At 49.3% G+C, this 20,285-nt stretch overlaps 1 protein-coding gene across 1 annotated transcript in view; it reads left to right on the top strand.

Annotated features, from left to right (window-relative positions):
• LOC128272390 (homeobox protein unc-4-like) overlaps positions 1-18,670 on the top strand; it is a 60,253-nt gene extending 41,583 nt beyond the window's left edge. Inside the window, exons 3-4 of the mRNA XM_053010190.1 lie at positions 16,158-16,297; positions 18,322-18,670. Of these exons, the coding sequence (XP_052866150.1) occupies positions 16,158-16,297; positions 18,322-18,670 (489 nt within the window). The remainder of the gene's footprint in view (positions 1-16,157; positions 16,298-18,321) is intronic.
• The last annotated feature ends 1,615 nt before the right edge of the window (positions 18,671-20,285 follow it).

Raw genomic sequence — 20,285 nt, forward strand, 5'->3', positions numbered from 1 at the left:
GGCCTTCTTTTTCTATAGGCAAGCATATTACCCGCGATATGTATGTGCTCCTGTTCATTTGGCAAACCCCTCAAGGCACACCCTGCGAGCGATAAACATAAAAACAATCATTATTAGGTTTGTCACAATTATTTCGAACAAGCCCTTCGACGGCGTGCCCTTGTCGTCCCCTCCGGGCCCGTCCTTTTCTTCTGATTCCCCTGCCGGGTCTCTGGCCATCTCACTACCAGCACCGGCAGCAACAAGCCCGATCATCCCGGTTCGGAATTGGTGCGGAAAAACTCGTGATGTCGGTGCTTTCGCGTGCGTCCCGGTTCGGTGTCTGCCGCACCGACTTTTTCCCCCACTTGCCGCACTTGGCAGTTGCGGGTGGGAATTGCCCCGTAGGAATAGCCGAGTGCCACGGGGACCCTCCCTCGGGGGTGTGCTGTTCATAAATCTGTTTGTCGGCTCGGCATCCCGACTTGAATGCGATATTCCCGGCGAGTCCCGGCGAACGCGGATCATTTCAATTTGAGAGCCCCCTTGGAGGCTGCGGCGCTTGAGCTAACCTCAAATGCGCTATAAATTATTCAACAACCTCCGAAAGCAGGTTGTGAAGCAGTTGGCATTTGGTGCGGAACCGAGTACCGAGAAGCCCATCGAGCGCATGCTCGGTTGTACTGTTTTCACCCGCGTTTCTCTTGCTGGATTTTATCGAACCTTTCTTCGGAGTCGCCATTTGACTTTTCGCTTATTTTGTGTGAGGTTTTGGAACTTTTAATCATTCCGAACGGACGCTCGCGGTTCGAAGCAAAGTTTGAGCGCCAATAAAACCCGAAGTAGTTCCCGACAATCGTGTCGATTGCGATGCAAAAGCTCGCACAAAACGTGAATGGTATCGCACCTTTTTTCTGCCTCCGTGTACACGATGCCACTCAATTTTGTTTAACACAAAAAGTAATCAAATTTACACCGCTTTGTGGTTGTTGCGATCCGCGTCCGGCACGGACTCTCCGCGCTCTTCCCGCGCTGCTCCGGCATTTCCGGCGGGCGACCAAATTCGGATCAAATTAAATCTCCGCAAACGATTCACCGGCAATGACAACGACGACGACGGGAACGAGCTGCGTAACAAATCCCCTGGGCGAGGACATACCGGGCGGCACCCTGCTGTGTGAAGGAATGACCCGTAGGGAGTCCTTGCGTCCTTGCGTTGTCGCGAGGGACAAACTTTTCCCCCTCGCCGGTTCGTGCTGTCACCCTTCGTCCTCGCTCGCTGGCGACAATAAAATCTGTTCTCGGTCCCCTCCAAGGACCTGGTGCTCTTCGCTTTCCGAGCATTGACTGCGAAATGAACAAGTGCAGCACCAGCGGAGCATAATCAGCAGACATTACGTGCCCGGTCGAGGTGGTCGGGAAATCAAAAAGTTTCATCCGCCCAGCATCCCAGTTGTGAGGGAAAATTGTAATAATCTAACATAACAACAATATTATTATTACTTAAATCCCTATTGACGGTGCGGACGGAGCTTCCCTTCGCATAATGTTTCGTTTGCGTGGTAGCTGCCACTAGAGGGCAGGCGCTGTCCTTTGTGGTCTGGCGATCTCTTTCTCCCTCCGCTCACTTTTGGTGGCCCTTCTTGAGGGTGGATTGCTTTTCGGGCACACATTCGTACGGGGCGTGTTAAGAGTTGGTGATGAAGTCAACACCAACGTCAACATGCGACGTTACATTAGCTCCGAACAGCGGGAGCGGGGATCCGAACAAAGCACGCACCACTTGTGAGGAGAATTGGGAAACATTATTAAACGGGATCTACGAGATTCTGCGTCCATTCTAGGGAGAGCTTGTTAAACCCGCACGGCGATGTTAAAGTGGAATTAAAACGCTAATCCGAATAATTATTTAAATAATCGTTAACAGTTACTAGCATCTTTTCGATGTTTTAATATAGCTGAATTTTGTCGCTGTCGAAAAACGCGCCTGTAACTATGCAAACTGAATCGGAACGCCAAAATTGCCCTCCACGTAGCCGTGGATATGCTCTCTCGTTAGTTCTTGCTGAATAGTCACATCACCACAACCCGGAGCCGCAAAAAGCCAAACCTCTCCGACCGCTTTATGAACTATGAAACGGGGGCCGAGATGGGAAGATAAACATGCCAAATACGTGTAGATGGGACTCCGGCTTGATGACCAATTCCAATGCATTTGCTGTCATCAGGCCAGCCCTTCAGCACCAGCCCTTCAGCACCAGCACCCAGCACCCAGGACAGGAGGCAGGACATTTCGCTTCGCTTCGCGCAGATGGTGATTGTTTTACTTCCAATTTTTCCGATTTTCTTTTCGCTCCCCTCTCTGGGCCGGGCCTGCGTCCTGGTCATCGTCGGCCCGCGTCAAGAGTCCCTCCTCATCATGGCACCCGCGGGAGTTGTGTGGCAGCATCGCCGACATCGGCGTACTGCCTTCCCATTGACTGTGCCTTCGTTCGCGCCGTCGACAGTCGACAAATGACTTCTGATGCCCGGGAGTCGCCCCGAAGACGGCTCATTTCGGTGGGCCGGCCGATGCGGTGCGCGGTCGTCGTTGCGGTTTCTGGGTAAGCGAAAACCAGCAACGGCAAAGAGTCCCCTCCGTGTGGTCATCAATCGTCCAAATTGGATAACGAGAATTGAATGGAAACGCGTACTGCGGAGCGAAGCCCCTCTCGGGGACCGACTCGGGGGAGTCGGGCATTCGGGGAATCAGGGATCGTAATGTGCTAAAAATCTGTTCGAATTAAATTTAATATCTGGAACATTTATGTTTGCGCGGGGGTGATTTATTAGAACCTGTTTTGCCTCTGGGAGTGAGCCGGCACAGAGGCCGGCAGCGGCAGCGACGACGGTAGCATTAATAAACCCCGGGTGGAGGGCAGTGGCCCGTTTTATGTAGGGCCGGTACCACTTCCTCCGTGGCTGATTGAATCCGTTGTACGTTGTATGCGCTTGGTCTGATGATTTTTCTGATTTTTTTTTTCGATTTGGTACATCTAAAGTAACACCCTGGGAGCCATTAAGGCCGAGCCATCCAGGCCACTTCTACGCTCTTCAAGCGTGTAAAATTCTGTTCGAAAAAGTTTTAAAGCAAATTAAGCCGAAAATTGAATTTGAAGTGATTCATTGGCGTGGAAGGGATTCAGGGTCCGTAGCCCTTCGGTCAACAATTCCTCCCAATGACCTTCCTTTAGTATTTTTGTGTAAACTACTCATTTGTGGACTTAAAATGTGCAACTATTTTTAAATACGGCCCGGTCCGTTCTTCTAAGATTGATTTCAACAGCCTTGACGACCAATTGACAGATAACCCAGATTTCACTGCTCTCCACACTAAACATAGGGACAGCTTTGAAAATGAAACAACAGAAGTTGCTATCTCAATAGCCATTTTACTCGACGATCGGCCAAACTGTCTGTCTAGCGTCTTTAAAGCCGAGATTAATTTTCGTAGCTGTGCCTCCAAGTTTTTTCACATGAACTGTATGGAAATTTCCCATCGAATCTTCAATCGAACCTTAAAGTGTTGGCTTGAAAACATTCGACAACTCATTTAAAATCTTGGTATGACGTAAACTTTTAGTAATGATTGGCCGAACAGTGCCGCTGTTTACGATAGTGAAAAAGTGTATCCGATTTTGAACAACACTTTCGCGGCACGTTTAGCAAAAAGGCAAACAATGCGTTGCTGGTGTTGGCATAAATTAATTTCCCCGGCAACAACTTCGCGGCTTCATGCGCTACGCGTTTACGCTACAATGTCGGTGGTTTTGTTTGGTGCCCGAAAGATAAATGGCTCGGCTCTTTAACAGCGAATCAGCCACATTAATCATGGTGCCAGTAGTGTTTTCAATATGGGAGAGCCCGGCCCGGCGCGGTCCGATTAGTAGCACGGCCCGTGAGAAACGTCCGTGCGAAAGCCCGTTCGGGACGATCCGTCAGTCGGATCGCCCCAGCCCACGCCATTGCGAACAAATAATATTCTTGTTGTACAAAATCGGGCCGATCACCGAGCGGCCTGCCGACGAATCGGAAATAATGGAGCACAACAATATGGCGTCTTCGGCGGCGGCGGACGGCGACAGAGAAAAAATGGGGTTCGGTTCGCTCGCAGCTCGTAGTTGTAACATCATTACTCAAGCCTGAAAGCCCAGCCAGGCGCGCGCGCGCGCGCGCAAATCCTTCGGTGCCGCGGTGTCGCCGGGCGGCCATAATAACATCACAATTACATGCGCCATGCCGTGGGGGCCGCTGTGTTTTCCATGTTTTCCCCATTTTTTTCTTTCTTCGTTTTGTTCACTTCAATTCACAATGGACGGCGACTTTGGCCGCCACGACCGAATCGGCCGCACTCTGCCTCTATTTATCAAGATCAGTTGTCATCGCGTAAATAGTTGAGTTAATCATTCCGTTTTTTTCTACGCTGTTCACTACTTTTAATCATTTTTATTCATATTTCGCCTTCGGACCGCTGTTCGCCCCTTCGGCGGCCGAATGTGACGATGGGCCGGAACTTCGGCCGAAACGGGTAAATTAAAAATTGATCAACACGCATCTCAAACTGATCAGCGCACACGATAGTATGTGGGTGAACAGGGACAAACAGGACACGGCGCGATACCGGTGATCAAACAATTGCCCGCCATCACCAAGGGCCGTAAAGTGTGTGATGTGGTCGGAGATTTAATAGGCCCAAAAGTCGAAGCTCCGGGTCAAACAGGAAACTATTTCCGAAACCACAGACCGGGCGGGTATTTAAGCAACAACCCGAAAGGGGTCATAAATATTGGATTTATGGTTCTCGGCGACGATCTTTCTGGTTCGAGATATTAGACACGCATAATCCTCGTAAAATAGGACCCCCGTTCGATTCAGAATTCAATCGGCGATCGACTTCCTTTCCGTTCGAGGTTCGACAAATGTTACACGCAACGCAAAGTGATTTAAATTAAAAAATATAAAAATTTCGAACAAAAAATATGTCTTCGCTCTTTTGCCCATTACTGAAGCCGCTCGGCTCGGCCGAGGGGAAAGACCGAGCCGACCGGGCGTCGTTAAAGGTGTTAGAGTCGTGCTGGCCGCGAGGTGATAATCTATTTTGTGGACCAATCCAACCTCCTGTGGCATGCACCGAGCCGAGCGGCAAGAATGGAACTAATAGAAAACAATTTGTGCCTGGACCCAAACACACACGCTTGGGCTCTCGAATAGGGCGGAATCATCGTCGGATAATTTCCCGACCTTCCTGCTGTCGGCGGCCTTACCACCTGGCCGCCTAATATTGCAACCCCCGTGGCGACCGAGGACCACTCGGGCCAAGATTCCATCCCATTGATATCTCCTCAAGCAGAACGTGTGTGTGTGTGCCAGCGAGACTCTCATATGAATAATGATAAATATAATAGCAATAATAACGCAGCATAAGACGCCGGGCCGTGCCGGGTTGCGGGAACGACGCCCGGGGCGGTGCGAAGCGGCACAGAGGGACAAAACAAAACGGGCGGCAAAGTTAGAAAAATGTAAATGAGATTTTGTATTAACAGATATTTTGAACCATTAATCAAACTCTCAATTTACTGCCGATGCTGCTGCTGCCGCTGCTGTCGGTGCCGTCGGTGCTTCATATTTTTTGCTGCCACCTTTTCTTGGCTCACACACTCCTCAATTTCTCAATTTACACCCGCGGCCGCGGCTGCCGTTGAAGCCGCCGAAGATGTCTTCATCCGATTCGGGGGTTCGTAAATTGTTTCTTTTTATTGTCCGTTGTTGGTGCGCCGCGGGTCTTGAGGTGTTTCGCGTGCGATCGGATCGAGCGTCGGGCCAAAGTTATGATCGATCGATTGCGGAAATGGCATGGAAGCTATTGGCTCGCGATGCCATCGCAATGTATCATGCCCCGTTGTAAGTGATCGGAAAAAAAGCATCGGATGTGGACCAATTAAGCGTCAAGTAACTCCGCAATACTTCATCTGCACACTGCCAAGAAAAAAACGCGGAGACAGTTTTAAATTAACGAAAGCAAAAGAGGAACGAGGAACGCTTTGAATATTTAAAATTGATTTCAATTCCAAGTGACCGGCCAGCCCGAGCTACCCGGAGAGAAGGTGTAAAATATTCAATCTTCAAAGCAAAACAGGTCCAGCCAGCCAGGCTGCCGGCCCCGGAAAGCCGGCCCCGAAAAAGGCGTGTATAACTTATGAAAGGCCCGTCAGGAAAAATTAGTTTCTCAATATTAATAGACTTGTTATACGTTCACACCCTTCCCGCTGCGAGAATGGCCGCCCGGTTCCACCCTGGCCAGCCACTTTTCGGGGCTATCGATCGGAATCGGCGGGAAGGGAGCCAAGGGGCTACGGCTCTGCTTCCCGGCCCCGCGGGCGGAACGGATCGCGCGCGCCATTGTGTCTTGGGATCGTAACTTCTTCATCATCATCATCATCGGCGGCATCATCGTTGCGCTCCCCAACATCATCATCGGCGGTGGTGGTGGCGGCGGCGGCGGCCAGTGGTTGTGGCAGTGACCGTATAATATCATCCCGTGATCTCATGCTGATCGGCCCTCGGGTGTCGGACCACGGGCCAGGGTTCGAGCATATATTTTTGTGGGCGAGAAAAGGCGCAGGAAATTGATAAACTCCCCACCGAAGAAGGTGGAACAGAAAAGGGAATAAAGTCATCAACTAAGACGCGGCGGCGGCTGAGGAAGGTGTGCTGTGCGCCCTGGGATTTGGGAACCTCCGTTAGGTAATGGATAGGAGCAATTGGATGATTGGGCCGACGCCTTTGGTTTATGCTGAGGTGTGAGGATTTTCTCACCGGGCAACATATTTGATCCATCGCGCGGCCGCACGTCATAACACCGGCCCGGTGTCACCGGTTGCGAACAGAATGGAATGCGATGATGGTGTTTCTTAGAGCGCTAATTGCACGATTGGGAATTGTTTGTTTTGTGTGTTTTATTGTGCGAATTGTATTCAAATCATTTAATTTTAACGATGGAAGATGCTTTACAATACATTTTTATTGCTATGGAGCGTTATAGGCAAGTGATACATCAGCTGTCAAAGTGGTACACTGCCGAAATTGACACTCATCTTCGAGCGGATCGAAGAAGCCATCGACAAACATTACAAACTCGCCGAAGATCGGTCGCGAGTTTCATTGGAATCAGCGAGATTTAATCAGAAAAATGACTGAAGTTCTTGCAAACTTGCATTTCGTTTCATTTCGAAAATGTTAGTATACGTTAGTTAGTATATTCTTCTAAATGTAATCACCTGTTCAATTGAATATAACATAGTTAAGCTTGCGCCAAATGAAATCATTTGTTGGATTTAAACGCATCGATCTATCCTAAAGATGGTTCGGCATCATCAACCTTATAATGGACTGTAATATGTATTAATGTATCCCATTTTTATTGAAAAATCGTTGCTCACCTTCACAACCCAAAATCATCTGCCCGTAATTTATTGACGCTATTTATCAATATTCTCATTTGCGTCACTGGGCATTCAATTTATTTGCTTAATTTAACGTAGCCTACAATTTTCGCTATCGAACACCGAGTGCAGGCCACCAATAGTAATTATGCTGCTGTAGCGAAAGGACCAAGTTACAACATACCGGCGACCTTCAGCTCACATTTTTTGTCGTGTTGCGGGAAAAAAGTTTCTCATTTTATCAACGACAAGACACTTGCTCCCATTTCACTAAAACCACGCTACACCGTGAGCCGTCGCGCGACCTCGGCTCGAAAGCTCGCGACTCCTTTTTAGGGGGCCGGCCACACTAGCAATTACATGTAGGTTGCGTTGTAAGTGGCCGCAAGCCTACCCGAGGACCCGAGTCTGAGTCCGTAGGCCGGGGAAGGGTGTTAATGCGACCGCAAAGAGGACCGCGGCGTGCGGCATTACATTTTGTTCGATTGGCTGCGTACGTCACATTAGCGTAAGGAAAACGTTAAAATGTGCGCATAATTACTCCGCAAACACACTCCGGGTCATTCCGGTGTATCCGTTTTTGTGTCCGACTTTCTTCGGGTTCGGTGGTGTTTTTTTTCTTCTCCTGCCAAGGAGCCCACAATTTTCCGTGCCATCTTTCGGTTCACACTCAATCCGTTATTATTATCCTGCTGTGGCTGCTGCTGCTGCTGCTGTTGGGCCTGAACTTCTGAATGTCTGAAAGAAGTCCGCCGAAAGCTCTTTCGGACGAGTGGCGAGCAAAATAATCATTATCATCAGCCGTACGCAACGAGAAACTGCAACGTGGAACTGTGCAGCGGGGAGGGCCGCTCGCCGGAAGGCCAGAGGCAATCGCACCCCGCCGAGCGTGAGTCCAGTCACGGGGCCAGTTAAGTTGGGCAGTAAATTTACGCGCAAACGTCAATATCATCACACCTTTTTACACACCTTGTGTTGCGCCCCGTGTCCTGCAGAAACCCAAAGGGTTTCGCCCTTGCGCGATGTCCGGCCCGAAGTCGGGCCAGAAGTCCGGGGAGGAGTCGCTCCACGGTCCGAAAAGGCGTACCACAAATTGGCTTCTTTCCTTCGCTGTCCATTGTCGTCGGCCAGCTTGTTGTCTTGCTGGTTGGCCCACACGATGGTACATTTGAATGTGTGTTGTGTGTGTGTGTGCAGGCCCTAAGGGCAGAGCGGCCCGTCGGTCGGGAGCCTGGCTGCGCAGTTGGTGGATTTTTATGTGGCCAGAGCTCAGAGTGCACCAGCAACTCCCATCTTCCCAGGACATGCTGCTCCGGTCGGTTGTTAGGACCGATCTGGTGCTCCGTTCTCTAAGCACCCGATGCGCCGGAATTGGGCCTCTTTTTTCTCACCTCCCGGGCCTTGGCCTGTGTGCGTGTGTGTGTGTGACTAATGAAGTATTTCGGTCCGCTCGGTCTGGGGCCGCCCTCGGGGCCGGACGAATCGAAAATCTTGGTGCATTGGTTTCCATTTGGGTATAGAAAATTGATTAAAATTAATTACCTTTGCGGGTTCTGCTGGCTCGGGCCTCCTCGGCCGGCGGTGCCCCGTGTGTGTGTGTGTGTAGGCCGCGGCCCCGCAGGGGCTCTCGAAACGAGCGTGAAACCTATTTTTTATACACCCAAAGTCCGAAGTTTTCGCTAACCCCCGGAGTCCCGAAGGCTTAACAACTTCATCTCGAAGAACTCTCCTTGGCATGGGCTCTCCGGGTTTTTTTTTTCTTCTGCCGGTTTAAGGGGCCTCATTCGCCTTGGTTACTCCACCGGGCCCGAACAGCGGTCGGGCCGAGGAAATAGTTTCAGCGCAGCGTTATAATAATGTTGTCGGGCTGAAGGTTATTACCGTGATCCGGAGCCACGCCAGGCGGCTCGACCGGAGCCACCGCCGAAAAAGGCTAGTTTTAATCACATCAGCGCACCACAAGTTTTTTGACGCCTCGGCCCCGGAGCACCCGCCGGGGCACACCTTGGAGAGCTCCTTTCGGGTCGGCCCGGCTTCTGTGCTGGCGAGGCCGACGCTGCGCACCGGCGTTCATTAATTAAAACACTTAATAAATCATTTTGGAAGTCGATTTAAAGTTGTAACCGATTGGCTGACACCGAAACCTCGAGCCTCCGAGAAAGTGAGAGCAAAGGGCAGCCCGTTGATGGATCCTCGCATTCCACCACCCGAAAAGGCCAACACGGTGCGGTGCGCGATTCGGCGACACGGAAGACACAGTGTCTGCTGGACTGGACACTTGGAGCTCGCCGAGCATTTCTGAGGTGGTTTTGGCTTGGGAATTATTAAAACAGCGCCTAGGCCATTTTGAAAGCGTTCGGGAAGTGTGTCGGGAGTACCTCGAGTATAAGCGCGTGAAGAATTGAACCCATAGAAAATCGGAGAAAGATTATTAAGATGATGATTACAGCACATTTTCGATTGATTTCTGGATTCTTCTCCGTGCCGTCCAGCGATGGCCGTTTTGTGATGGTCGCCGCGGGGTGCAAGCATAATGATGTTGATGATGCAGATATTATTTCCACAGATGGCACACATCAGCATACCTTCGAGCGTCTTCCGCCATCTGATGTCGGGTGCCTCAGAAGTGGCGTGTTCACTGCATAGCCTTGAACCTTCGCCTAGGTCCAAGTGTTTGAATATATCTTGAATTGTCTATTTTAGGCGATGGAACGGTTCGATTGTGGTTCGTAGTTTGTTCATTCCTTAGGCACTCTGTTCCGAAAAAATGATTTTTTTCCCAGCATCGATCAACATCTAAACGAGACATTGACGAGATGCACGAATCGGTCCAACGTCGGTCCTTATCGTGGAATAATTCTGTCGTGCGACCAAAAGTCGCCCAGATGCTCGCAAAATAATAGGGCAACACGTCACTAACAACACCGGCCTAAAGACCAGCCGGCCGCCACCGTTGTCCTCCAGCGTACATCGCGACAGGCCATGGGGAGATAATCACGGCGTGACAGATGTGCGGTGGAGAATTCGATTCGTTTCGTGGTTACGTCGGCCGGAGTGCGCTAAATCATAAATTAATGGTGGCTGCTCCCTGTGCCACCGCGACAGGGTGCTGCACTTTCCGCGCCGTGAAGAAGTAATCAGATGTGAAAGATGAGCCGATTCGAGCGGCGGCCCGTCGCAGCCGACGCGTAGAAAAGTGGGCGTATTTGCGGAGCATAAAAATTACACTCTAAATGCTCCGATTGCCCCATTGCGGCCCCGTGTGAGCAGCGGCAACAGCGGCAGCTGGCCAGATTTGGAGCGGAACCTATCGGTTCAATTCGGCTGCCGCACATGAATAATTCAACGACGCTTAATCGACCCGAAACCGAGTCTCTGCTGGTGTTACGTTGACGCCATGAAGTATCGGGGCGCGACAATCTTAATGGTATGAAATCCGATTGTACTGTTCGATTGGAGTCTTTGTAGCACTTAGCATATCGAACCCATTTTAGATAACCTTGAAATATTGTTTAAATAATCAAGCCAATCGGATAACATATAACATTGGTCCTTAACGGCATTCTTATGACAACAAAATTAAATAATCAATTTATTAGGACAACGAAAACCCAAACTGGAACATATTACTCGGCAAAGGTTGCAGGCAAGTAAGAAAGAAACTAAACTAGAAAACGATTTGGAAAGAACCCAACAATCGCCATCCTAACCTACGCCAGGACACAAGTAACAGCATTTGATTAATTGAGTCATAAAATGGAAGCATTAAATTTAAATTGGTATAATTAGTAAAATTAGTTGATTATTTGATAAAAGCGACTCGTTGTCCTTAGTTTCTCAGGCGTATCCTTTCGGTTTGTTTTTTCATCCTTTCGCAACCACGTAATCAAGTGATTGTAGGACGGTGTCCGAACAAAAATCACGTACTGGACAATAGCCGCCAAACGGTTTCTCGGTGACATACTAATCTATTTAGTGGTACATGAAGCAACGTGTCCGGGGCACTTGCAATGGTCCTTTCGCTCCGGGGGCCTTATAATAAATAATTCAAGAAAAAAAAACAATACGCATGCCAAAGGTTCAATTTTGGGCCCCGTTACGCCGTTGAGTCCGTTAGTTTCCTCTCGCACCGGATGTAATCACCATCAATCATTCAGCAGCACCAGCAACAGCAGCAGCAACCCATCGATAGCCCCGTCGTCGTCGTCGTTGCGTCGGGTTGGTGCCTGCCGGTGGTAAGTGGGACTAGAAGTGTCCTTCGGTTGTTACTGTCCGCTTGTCCGCTGAGGGGAGTCCGATGGAGAGGTCTCTTTAATCGCGCGACAAGGGGACAAGAATGATTGCGGATCATTAGAACGTGGTAAACGCTGGCCGTTGGTACCGCCAGGATAATGACTCCGAGCTGCACTTTCGGCGCACTGGTCGAAACGTTGTTCAAACATTCAGCAACTCCAAGGCCAAACAATGAGGGGACCCCCGACGTTCCGATTACTGTGTCGCGAGGGGGCGACAATAAGAAGGACACATCACTTTCGCGAACGACTCGAAGGAAGTATTAAATTTCCGTTCTGCTTCCGGAGCGCCCCGGAGTCCGTCACCTTTTCTGCCTGCGTCCAAATCCGTGTCGTGCGCTTCGTCAAAATTGTCATAAATCAAACTCTCCGCGCTGTCGTCGGCGTCGCTCGGCGATATTTTTCCGGTGCAAAGTCAATCAAGGACCGCGCACACGGCAAGTGAAAATGTACTTCTCGGTACGACGTCGCAGGAGAGTGTATCGCATGATGCGAGTGAAAATGATACCGAAAAGCTGTCCAGACTAAATAATCATTGTTTGCCAGCGTCGGTTACTTACCCAAGAGCCACCCAACGTTTGGTTGGTTGGTTCTATTATTTCGTCTTAGGATTGGGTGAACCAAGCAGTGTGTGAGTGTTCGAGATAATGAGGGGTTGCTATTTAAATTAAATGGGGTGCACCGAAGGCTTTAATATATAAATTGATTAATTAGAGTTTTACGATAGGATTTTTCGTTTCTAATTGGGCCCGCAACACTGTAGCGCGCACTTAGCCCCATTGATCACCGCACCGCATGAACTGACCACCGGTTTTAATGGCCGACGCGTTTGTGCTTTAAACCGAGCCCCAACTAATCACTACACCACGGATCCCCAGATCGCTCCCAGGGCTCCAGGGCCCGCGGAACACTCCTCGTCGTCGTTTCATCAAGACGATTACTCTATTGGTCATGGTTAACCCCTATTGGCGGCCAGACAACCAGCAGCAGCAGTGGCCGCTCCGCTCCGAGCTACGGCCCCGCCGCTCGGCTCGCCGGAACGTGTTGTTTGGGAAATTATTTTACGCTTGCGCGTAATGTAAAATTTCATGCACATTGTAGAACACAGCCCGGCCTATCGGTAATTTACCGATACCGGGCAGAGAATAAGCGAACAAGAAGCAGCGGCAACCAATAGAGGCCTCGTTAAGCGCTAGTGGCTAGTGGCCCCGCGTACCGTGGAGAAAATTTGCTTTATTTTCCTTCGCTGTCCGGCCTTCGCTGCTCGCCGTCTGCCTCACGGTCGGTGGACCGCGCTAGCGCCCAGATTTTCCCGCGGCCACGGAACTCGGAACAAATGGCGCCCGTTGGTTACCTGGAAAAGATGAAATGTGTGCTGCTGCTGCTCTCGCACCAACCGCGGGCTTCCGGACCAAATGACAGCTCATTTTTTTACGCTCCCCCCATTCGATTGGAGCCAGGACTTAGCAGGCGACGCAGGCCTAGGCGACCCGCGACCACCTCCCGAGGAGCCAATTTTCGTGCTGACTTTTTTCTCTTCTTAAGCACACACACAAGAGAGAAGTGGCCGAAACGGGAAGCCGACGCCGTCTTTGACAGTAACTAGCGCTAATGAAGGCAATGAAGGCGGCGTGTGGAGCGCGCAATTGACCAGCTCGAAACTACTTGCCCGAGGTGCTACAAACTATTTACAATAACTGCCGGGCGTTCCGGGGATTGTTTTTTTTCGCCCCTTTTTTCGGATGCCGCATTGCTGGCCATTGGTTCCGAGGTGGATTTGCCGAGCGACGTGACAAACAATGGGCCAACAACGGATTGGGAGATTTATTGGCCAAAGAAAGGCACGGGGAGCGTCAATAAAAACGGGATGAATGATTAATGTTACGTGTTTTTTGGGAGAAGGACAGACGAAAATTGAGCAACACCTGTAGTCTGGCTTGATGTGGGCTTAAACAGTAATTTAAGCATAGTTTTTGTGAAGGGTTGAGCCCTAGCTTTCACCTCATTCAAATAAAAAATTACATCCAAACGCAGAAAGCTTAGCCTATGCTTGTTTGTAAATGGATTCGTCAACATATTTATCACTTACCGAGAAACTCTTACGTTGCCACTTTCTTAAGAACTGTTCAGTTAGCTACAGGATGGACCACTTAAAATGAAAGCATTTGTTTCTTAAAAAAGTACATTATAAATTATTTTGTTTTTGATCTTATCTAGCGTTTAACTTGGATTTTGAATAATCCCACAAATAAAAGGCTGAAAAGGCTTTGCTATATTGTACCAAAGAGATAAGTGTTAGATGCTGTTAGAAGAGATAAGTGTTAGAATCATCAAATACTTAACTGTTTGGGTGCAGGGAATTGCTTTAACTGAAAGGACTTAGTCTTCACACCTGGTGCGTTAGGGATTTTACGCAATGAAAATAACGCCGAACGGGGCACTACTTTTGCGATTCATATTTTTAGCAAATTCAATAGTCTTTATCGCATCACGCGCTACCAATGCACCATATGTCTCATATTTGATTTGCTAAACGGAATTACTGGTGTCCCTTTATTTGCCGTGCACTGCACTCGTCCCCTACGCTAACGGGTTCGTGCGGTTCGCGCAAATCAAAGTCACAAACAATCTGCGCAAAGCCAATATTTGCCAGCCAGCGCCGGCGAACATGTTTTAAATCAAATCGAACTTTAAAAATGTGTGAGAAAGTAGCGATGTGCACGGCATTATTTATTTACTTCTGCACCCATGACAGCAGGTGACGAAGCCCGTATGTAGTCCAGATGATCGCGATAGGGCGAGGTATATTTGCATAAAAGCCCGAAGCTGGTGATGGTGATAATGATGCCGATGAAAACACGGTGACCTGGGCAATGATAACCGCATACTTTCTGTAACTTTACACGTCTTGTGTCCTTTTTGCGAGTGCAGCAAACTGCGAGACCCATAAAACCGACCGGTGTGGCTCGACCATTTTCCGGCGCACAATTATTATGTTCCGGCAAACAATTACTTTTTAGTACCCGTGAGGCCGCGACACTCCGTGTTTCCGAGCCGAATATTGTCACCCAATAACATGCTCTCCAACATACTCGGATGTTGGGTGAAAATTTCCACACCACAGAAAAAAAAGGTTTTCATACCCCGTTTCGGGCTTGTAATAGAAAATGATTAACGCTCCCGTTAGCGAGACGAGAGAGTCGACTTCGTTGCCTGCGCTTTCGACGGACAGGGGCCGTTAAGTGTACGAAAACGCACTTCCGAACGAGCGGAAACACCGAAGTGTTTAAACATGTTCCCGAGCCGAAAACAAGGGCAGGATGTAGACCGCGCCGGGCATCAATACTTGTTGTTGGTTGTTGTGGTTGGTGCCGAGGTATTTTATGGCTCATCGAGAGCTCGGAGTGTCCACCTCAGTCGGCCTTTTTATTCTCCGGTTCACCCGTTGCGCAACCTGTTAATATTGGTATTAAAATTCGATTCCCCAGGATTAACACCCGGCAAGGTGCAACCGTGGCCCGGGCACCGGGCACTGGTTAGAGTACTCAGGGCTCGTTCGGACCCCCGATGGTAATGGAAGTGCGCATAATGAAGCCCGAGCCGAGTGCGCCCAACGAGCCTAAACGGGCCGCCTGCTGCATAAATTCCGCCCTAAATGGGGCTCTTGAGGAGTGAAAACTTAACTGAAACTGGCGTGGCCTTTAAAGCGGCCCCGCGCGTCGGCCGCCAAAAGACGAAAGACTAAATTAAACACAAACGGAATTCATTTTTTCCACCTTTTTACGGCACTCGCTCGTGGTCGTGGTATTCTTTCCCCCCCGCCAACACCCGTGAACCTTCCGCGTTTTCCACGGGCACGGGTTGCCGTGGCTGGGTGAACAAATTGAGCCATCACCTCGTGGCCGGGCCGAAGTCGTGGTCTAAAAAATGTCTTTTTCTCTCGCCTTCGCCTTTCGGGCTCGCAAGTTGCAGTCATAAAAACAAATCATAAGTCAAGTGTTACACACGTTAATCCTTCGCGTCTTTGCGTCGTGCTCCTTCTCCGGGCGTTCTGTCCGTTCGATCCTGCCGCCTGCGACCGAAAAAAGGCGTCTGATCACAAGCGGAGCGGACCCCGGGGAAGGACTCCGGACAAAATAATTAATGGCTGATGGTTGAGCTAATACGTATATTTACTGTTCATCCGTCCAACAGGGGACCCCCGTCGGGGACCTGTCTTCGGTTCCGTGGTGGCGGCTTTCGTAGGTCCTTTCCTGCACCCAAGCGGTTTTCTCTTGCAAGATTTTCGTTCTTCCCAACATCAGTTTTGTACCATTCACACAAAATACAGTTCTCACCGATACGGCTTGATCTATTTGGGTTTCTCTATCTCTCTTTCTCTCTCTCTCTCTCGTTCCGCTTCCAGGTGTGGTTTCAAAATCGGAGGGCAAAGTGGAGAAAAAAGGAGCACACGAAAAAAGGACCCGGCAGACCCGCACACAACGCCCATCCGCAGTCCTGCTCCGGTGAACCGATCCCGCTAAACGAGCTGAAGGCCCGAGAAAAGTAAGTCACGACCGATGACCGATCCTTTCTTTCCGAACGTGGTTCTTTCTTTCATTAACTAAAAGTCATATTTAGTTCGTTTTCACTAGCAGTCACTTGTCTGAGAAAATGTTGAATTTTACTTTAGATGTGCATTCTTCATTCATATTTGAGTTTTTGCCATTCGTTTGGTTGTAAAAATCGCCTAAATAAAGCTCGAAGTGTTCGAAATGACGCAGTTTCAAGAATGCAGATTATAATGGTCGTATTCGAAGCCCCAGTTCACCAATTGTTTGCTTGCACTCTTGTTTTATTGTTCACAGTGGTTTTTGATCAGCAATTTAGTTATGTCCTTTTAGACAAATTCAACCAACTGTATTGTATAAAACTAATTTGAAGACTTCCATAATATTCTCATCTTCAATTTTACCATTGTTTACCAATAAACTTTATAACATTTTGATCGGAAAGAAAAGGGCGAACTAATGCAACTAAACTCTTCTGGTTAACTGTTGGCTTCGTCGAAATCATCCACATTCTTCAGCGGAAAACCGATTCAAAATCGTGCGCAGGATCTAAAACAAGCCAGTGAATGGACTGTTCCGTCGAAAAACTGTTTTAATCGCTGTGCCCGAAAGCATTTTGAAACTAACAAACCATCCCGACGGATTCCCGGCGGAATAAAATGTGGAGAGCCTTCGAGTGGCTCTTCGGCGACATAATAATATGTCACGCGGCAATCGAAACCCATTTACGCTGTGCGTTCTGCCCAATTCCAGACATTATTCCAAGCACTTTCAGTCGCAATGGATGCCATTTGGTGCCCGAATTTATTATCCGTGCTCGTGCGTGGCGCGCCCAGGAGCGACCGAAATCGATGGGCTTATTTTTTGTGTGTAACACAACCAACCCCAAAAATTGACCGTAGTTTGGGGCGTAGTTTATGCACGCAGCGGTACAGGATTCCGTGCCCGAGCCAGAAAGTGTAGTGCCATTTTACACTCTACGCCCGGCTGTGGCATAAAATAACCCGTCACCTCACCAGAGGTCTATTAAGTTTCGGAGCACACGTATTTTAAACGCTGTGGCCCAAAAGGAAATAAAGCCAACCGTACACTAGCCGTGGCCGCGGGATGGCAAGATTGCCAGCCGCCTACCGGCAGCGACCCACACATGTGGCGCATTTTATTGCGCAATGAAGATGCATTTGCATTCAATTATTGCTGGCGGCCTAGTGGCAGAGTGCATCATCTCTCTGTGGCCGGCCTCTTTGGTGTACGGCGGCAAACCACCTTCGGGCAGCGGCGAATCGATCATAATAGTACTTATATGGCGGCAGCAATAAACGGTAATGACAGTCTTTTCGCGAGCACGAACCTAATGAGCATCGTTTTCCCACCATCGGCGGCCAGTCGGCGGTCGTGTGGCTGTTATTGTTTTCAATTTCCATCCTGTATTTGCGGAAGGCACAGGGGCGCAACCATGGCTCCCGTTGCGAGCGCGCGCGCGCGTACGCTGCCTTTGCGTGTCCGGCCCCGAAGCGCTGGCCGATGACACGCCAAGGGGCCATATTTTTCCCCGAATCGTAAAACGATTTTCCGCCCCCTCGAGGGCCGGACCCAAAATGGCGAACGATGGCGGTGCTGAAGGTTTCTGCGGTTTCCACCAGAACCGATGAGTGGTCAATTGACCAGCGCCATTGTCGAACGCTTAACTACCTCTTTCGGCGCAGTTTGTTGGCCTGATTATAACCTTCGCCCCAAATGAAGCGGCAAAATGGACGATGGACAACTTGCTGATTCATGCCGGTGTCCTTTAGGCCCTTTTGTAGACCCCCCGAAGGCGCCGTCAACATTCACCATCCAACACTTTACGCGAATCGGCTACGGCAGCGCCATCTGTCGGTCGGTGCCGCGCACTGCGAGCAATTTTTATGGCAACGGTAGCGGCTGGCTTTTTTCGTGATTCTGGAGTTTATTGCTGGACGATTGCACGAATAGATTATTACATTTTTTACAAATGCTTTTGTTCTGTCCATTTGCCAGAGCCCGACGCCGGAAGAAGATCGCGAAAGCGCTGGAACGGCAGGCGCGGAAGCTGCGCGCCAAGGGTATCGCGGTCGATCTGGAAGCGCTGAAGGCGGAGTACCTATCGCAGCACCGGAACAACTCCGGCAGCGAAAGCGAGGAGGACGACGACAACGACGACGACGAGGATCCGATCGATGTTGTCGGGGGCGCAGAGTCGGGCGACGAGCCGGAAGACTGCTCGATGCAGCGACGGGAAAGTGTGGACGACGCCCTGGACGAGAGCAGCGACACACCGATACGCCATCATAACAGCATCAGGCCAAACCCGTTTAGCATAGAATCCTTGCTGTACAACAACACGTGAAACAGGCCCGACAACGCACCGGAAACGCGGACCGCGGACCGCCCTCACTAGGGCCACGTGGTAAGACGCCAAGTCTCAAGTCTGTTCCTAGAGCCGAAAGTCAGAGAGAAAGAGAGAGAGAGCACGGGGGCGAGTGCATCCCGAGCCGATGCACCCGAAAATGCATTTCAATCTCTTTTATTCCCCTTTCCCAGCGACACAACACACACTCACACGAAACCAGAACCCAGTAGGTAGAATGAATATTGCACAACGAATGCGTCCCCGTTCGTTCATCCCCACAAACCGGGGCTTAACCTGCCGCCCCCGGAAACGCAGATGCAATGCGATAAATTATTTATTTTAATTAACATTTTAATTGTAATTATGATTAATTCAAATGGCATCGCACGGCTGCGGTCGGTGTTCGTTTCGCGGAACGCGATTTTGATTTTACCGGCACACAACGCTCACACACACACACACACGCCCCGGGAGCCCTTCAACTTAAAAAACTGGCATTTGAAAACCCCGCCAATGCAAAAAAGGTTTTATTTGTGGTAAAAGAACTCAACAAAGTTACTAAAGACGGGCACAGAAACCTGGAGAATAGAACAGGAGTGATCAAAAACGGAAAAGATTTTTCCCGTGTGTGTGTGTGTGTGATTGTTGGCCACATTTTAACAAAAGGGGCATGCGATGCGCAGCGATAGGACATACCAGTGTACATTAGAACTATGTTGTGTTTTATTAGTTCGAGGAAACAGGCTATCAACGGAAGTGTCGGACGGAGGCGCGATGTAAATACTGTAGCAGCAAACAATAAGAGGCCTATAAGAGCGTAAAGGAAAATATGAGTAAACATGCAAACCTAAACACGGCGGAACCCAGAATATATCAGATAATAACGCAACCGAAACCAGAACACTGTATAATGTTATAACCGGACCGTAGTAAGGCAACCCCAAATCAAAGCAACCCAACATAAGATATCAACATTGCGGTTGCGGCCAACAAACACACACGAGAAGCAACTCGATCGCAGTTGGCACGACGCGGTGCAACTGAATTAACTACTAATCATCGCGATGCATCGCAAAATGCGCGATCGATCAGTGTGAGATGCAATATCAATTCGAAAAGGACACGAGTTTGCGAATGAAAGGCGAGCAAAACAAAAACAAGAAACGGTAAACACTAATACGTAGCAATTTGTGAAGAGAGACAACCCTTGTAAAGAGTAAACAGATGGACTAACTGCAACTGACCGAAAATGAAATCCTAAGTGGTGGAAATAAGTTAAAAAAAACTCCCAAAACACAGAGAAAAAAGGTAAAATAAAAACGTGGAAATGAACAACAAAAAAACTGCAATTAATGAAACAGAATCACCCACGTTGGGGGAACGTGTAATTTAACGCGAGAGTACTACTGTTTGTTTGAGATAACCAGCAGCAAGTTGATACTTTTAAGGAACAGAGGCATTCTATAATTGTAATTTTTTGTTATATCATTTACTAATATTTTACTACACATCTCCTCGCTTGCTCGCTGTCCAACCGTGACAACCGCCGCTCGCAGTTCGAGGTTGGCGTTGGCTGGTTGGCCGTGTGGCCAACGGAAGAGAAGACATTGCA

This window comes from Anopheles cruzii, chromosome 3, assembly GCF_943734635.1.
Source record: "Anopheles cruzii chromosome 3, idAnoCruzAS_RS32_06, whole genome shotgun sequence".
Lineage (NCBI taxonomy): Eukaryota > Metazoa > Arthropoda > Insecta > Diptera > Culicidae > Anopheles > Anopheles cruzii.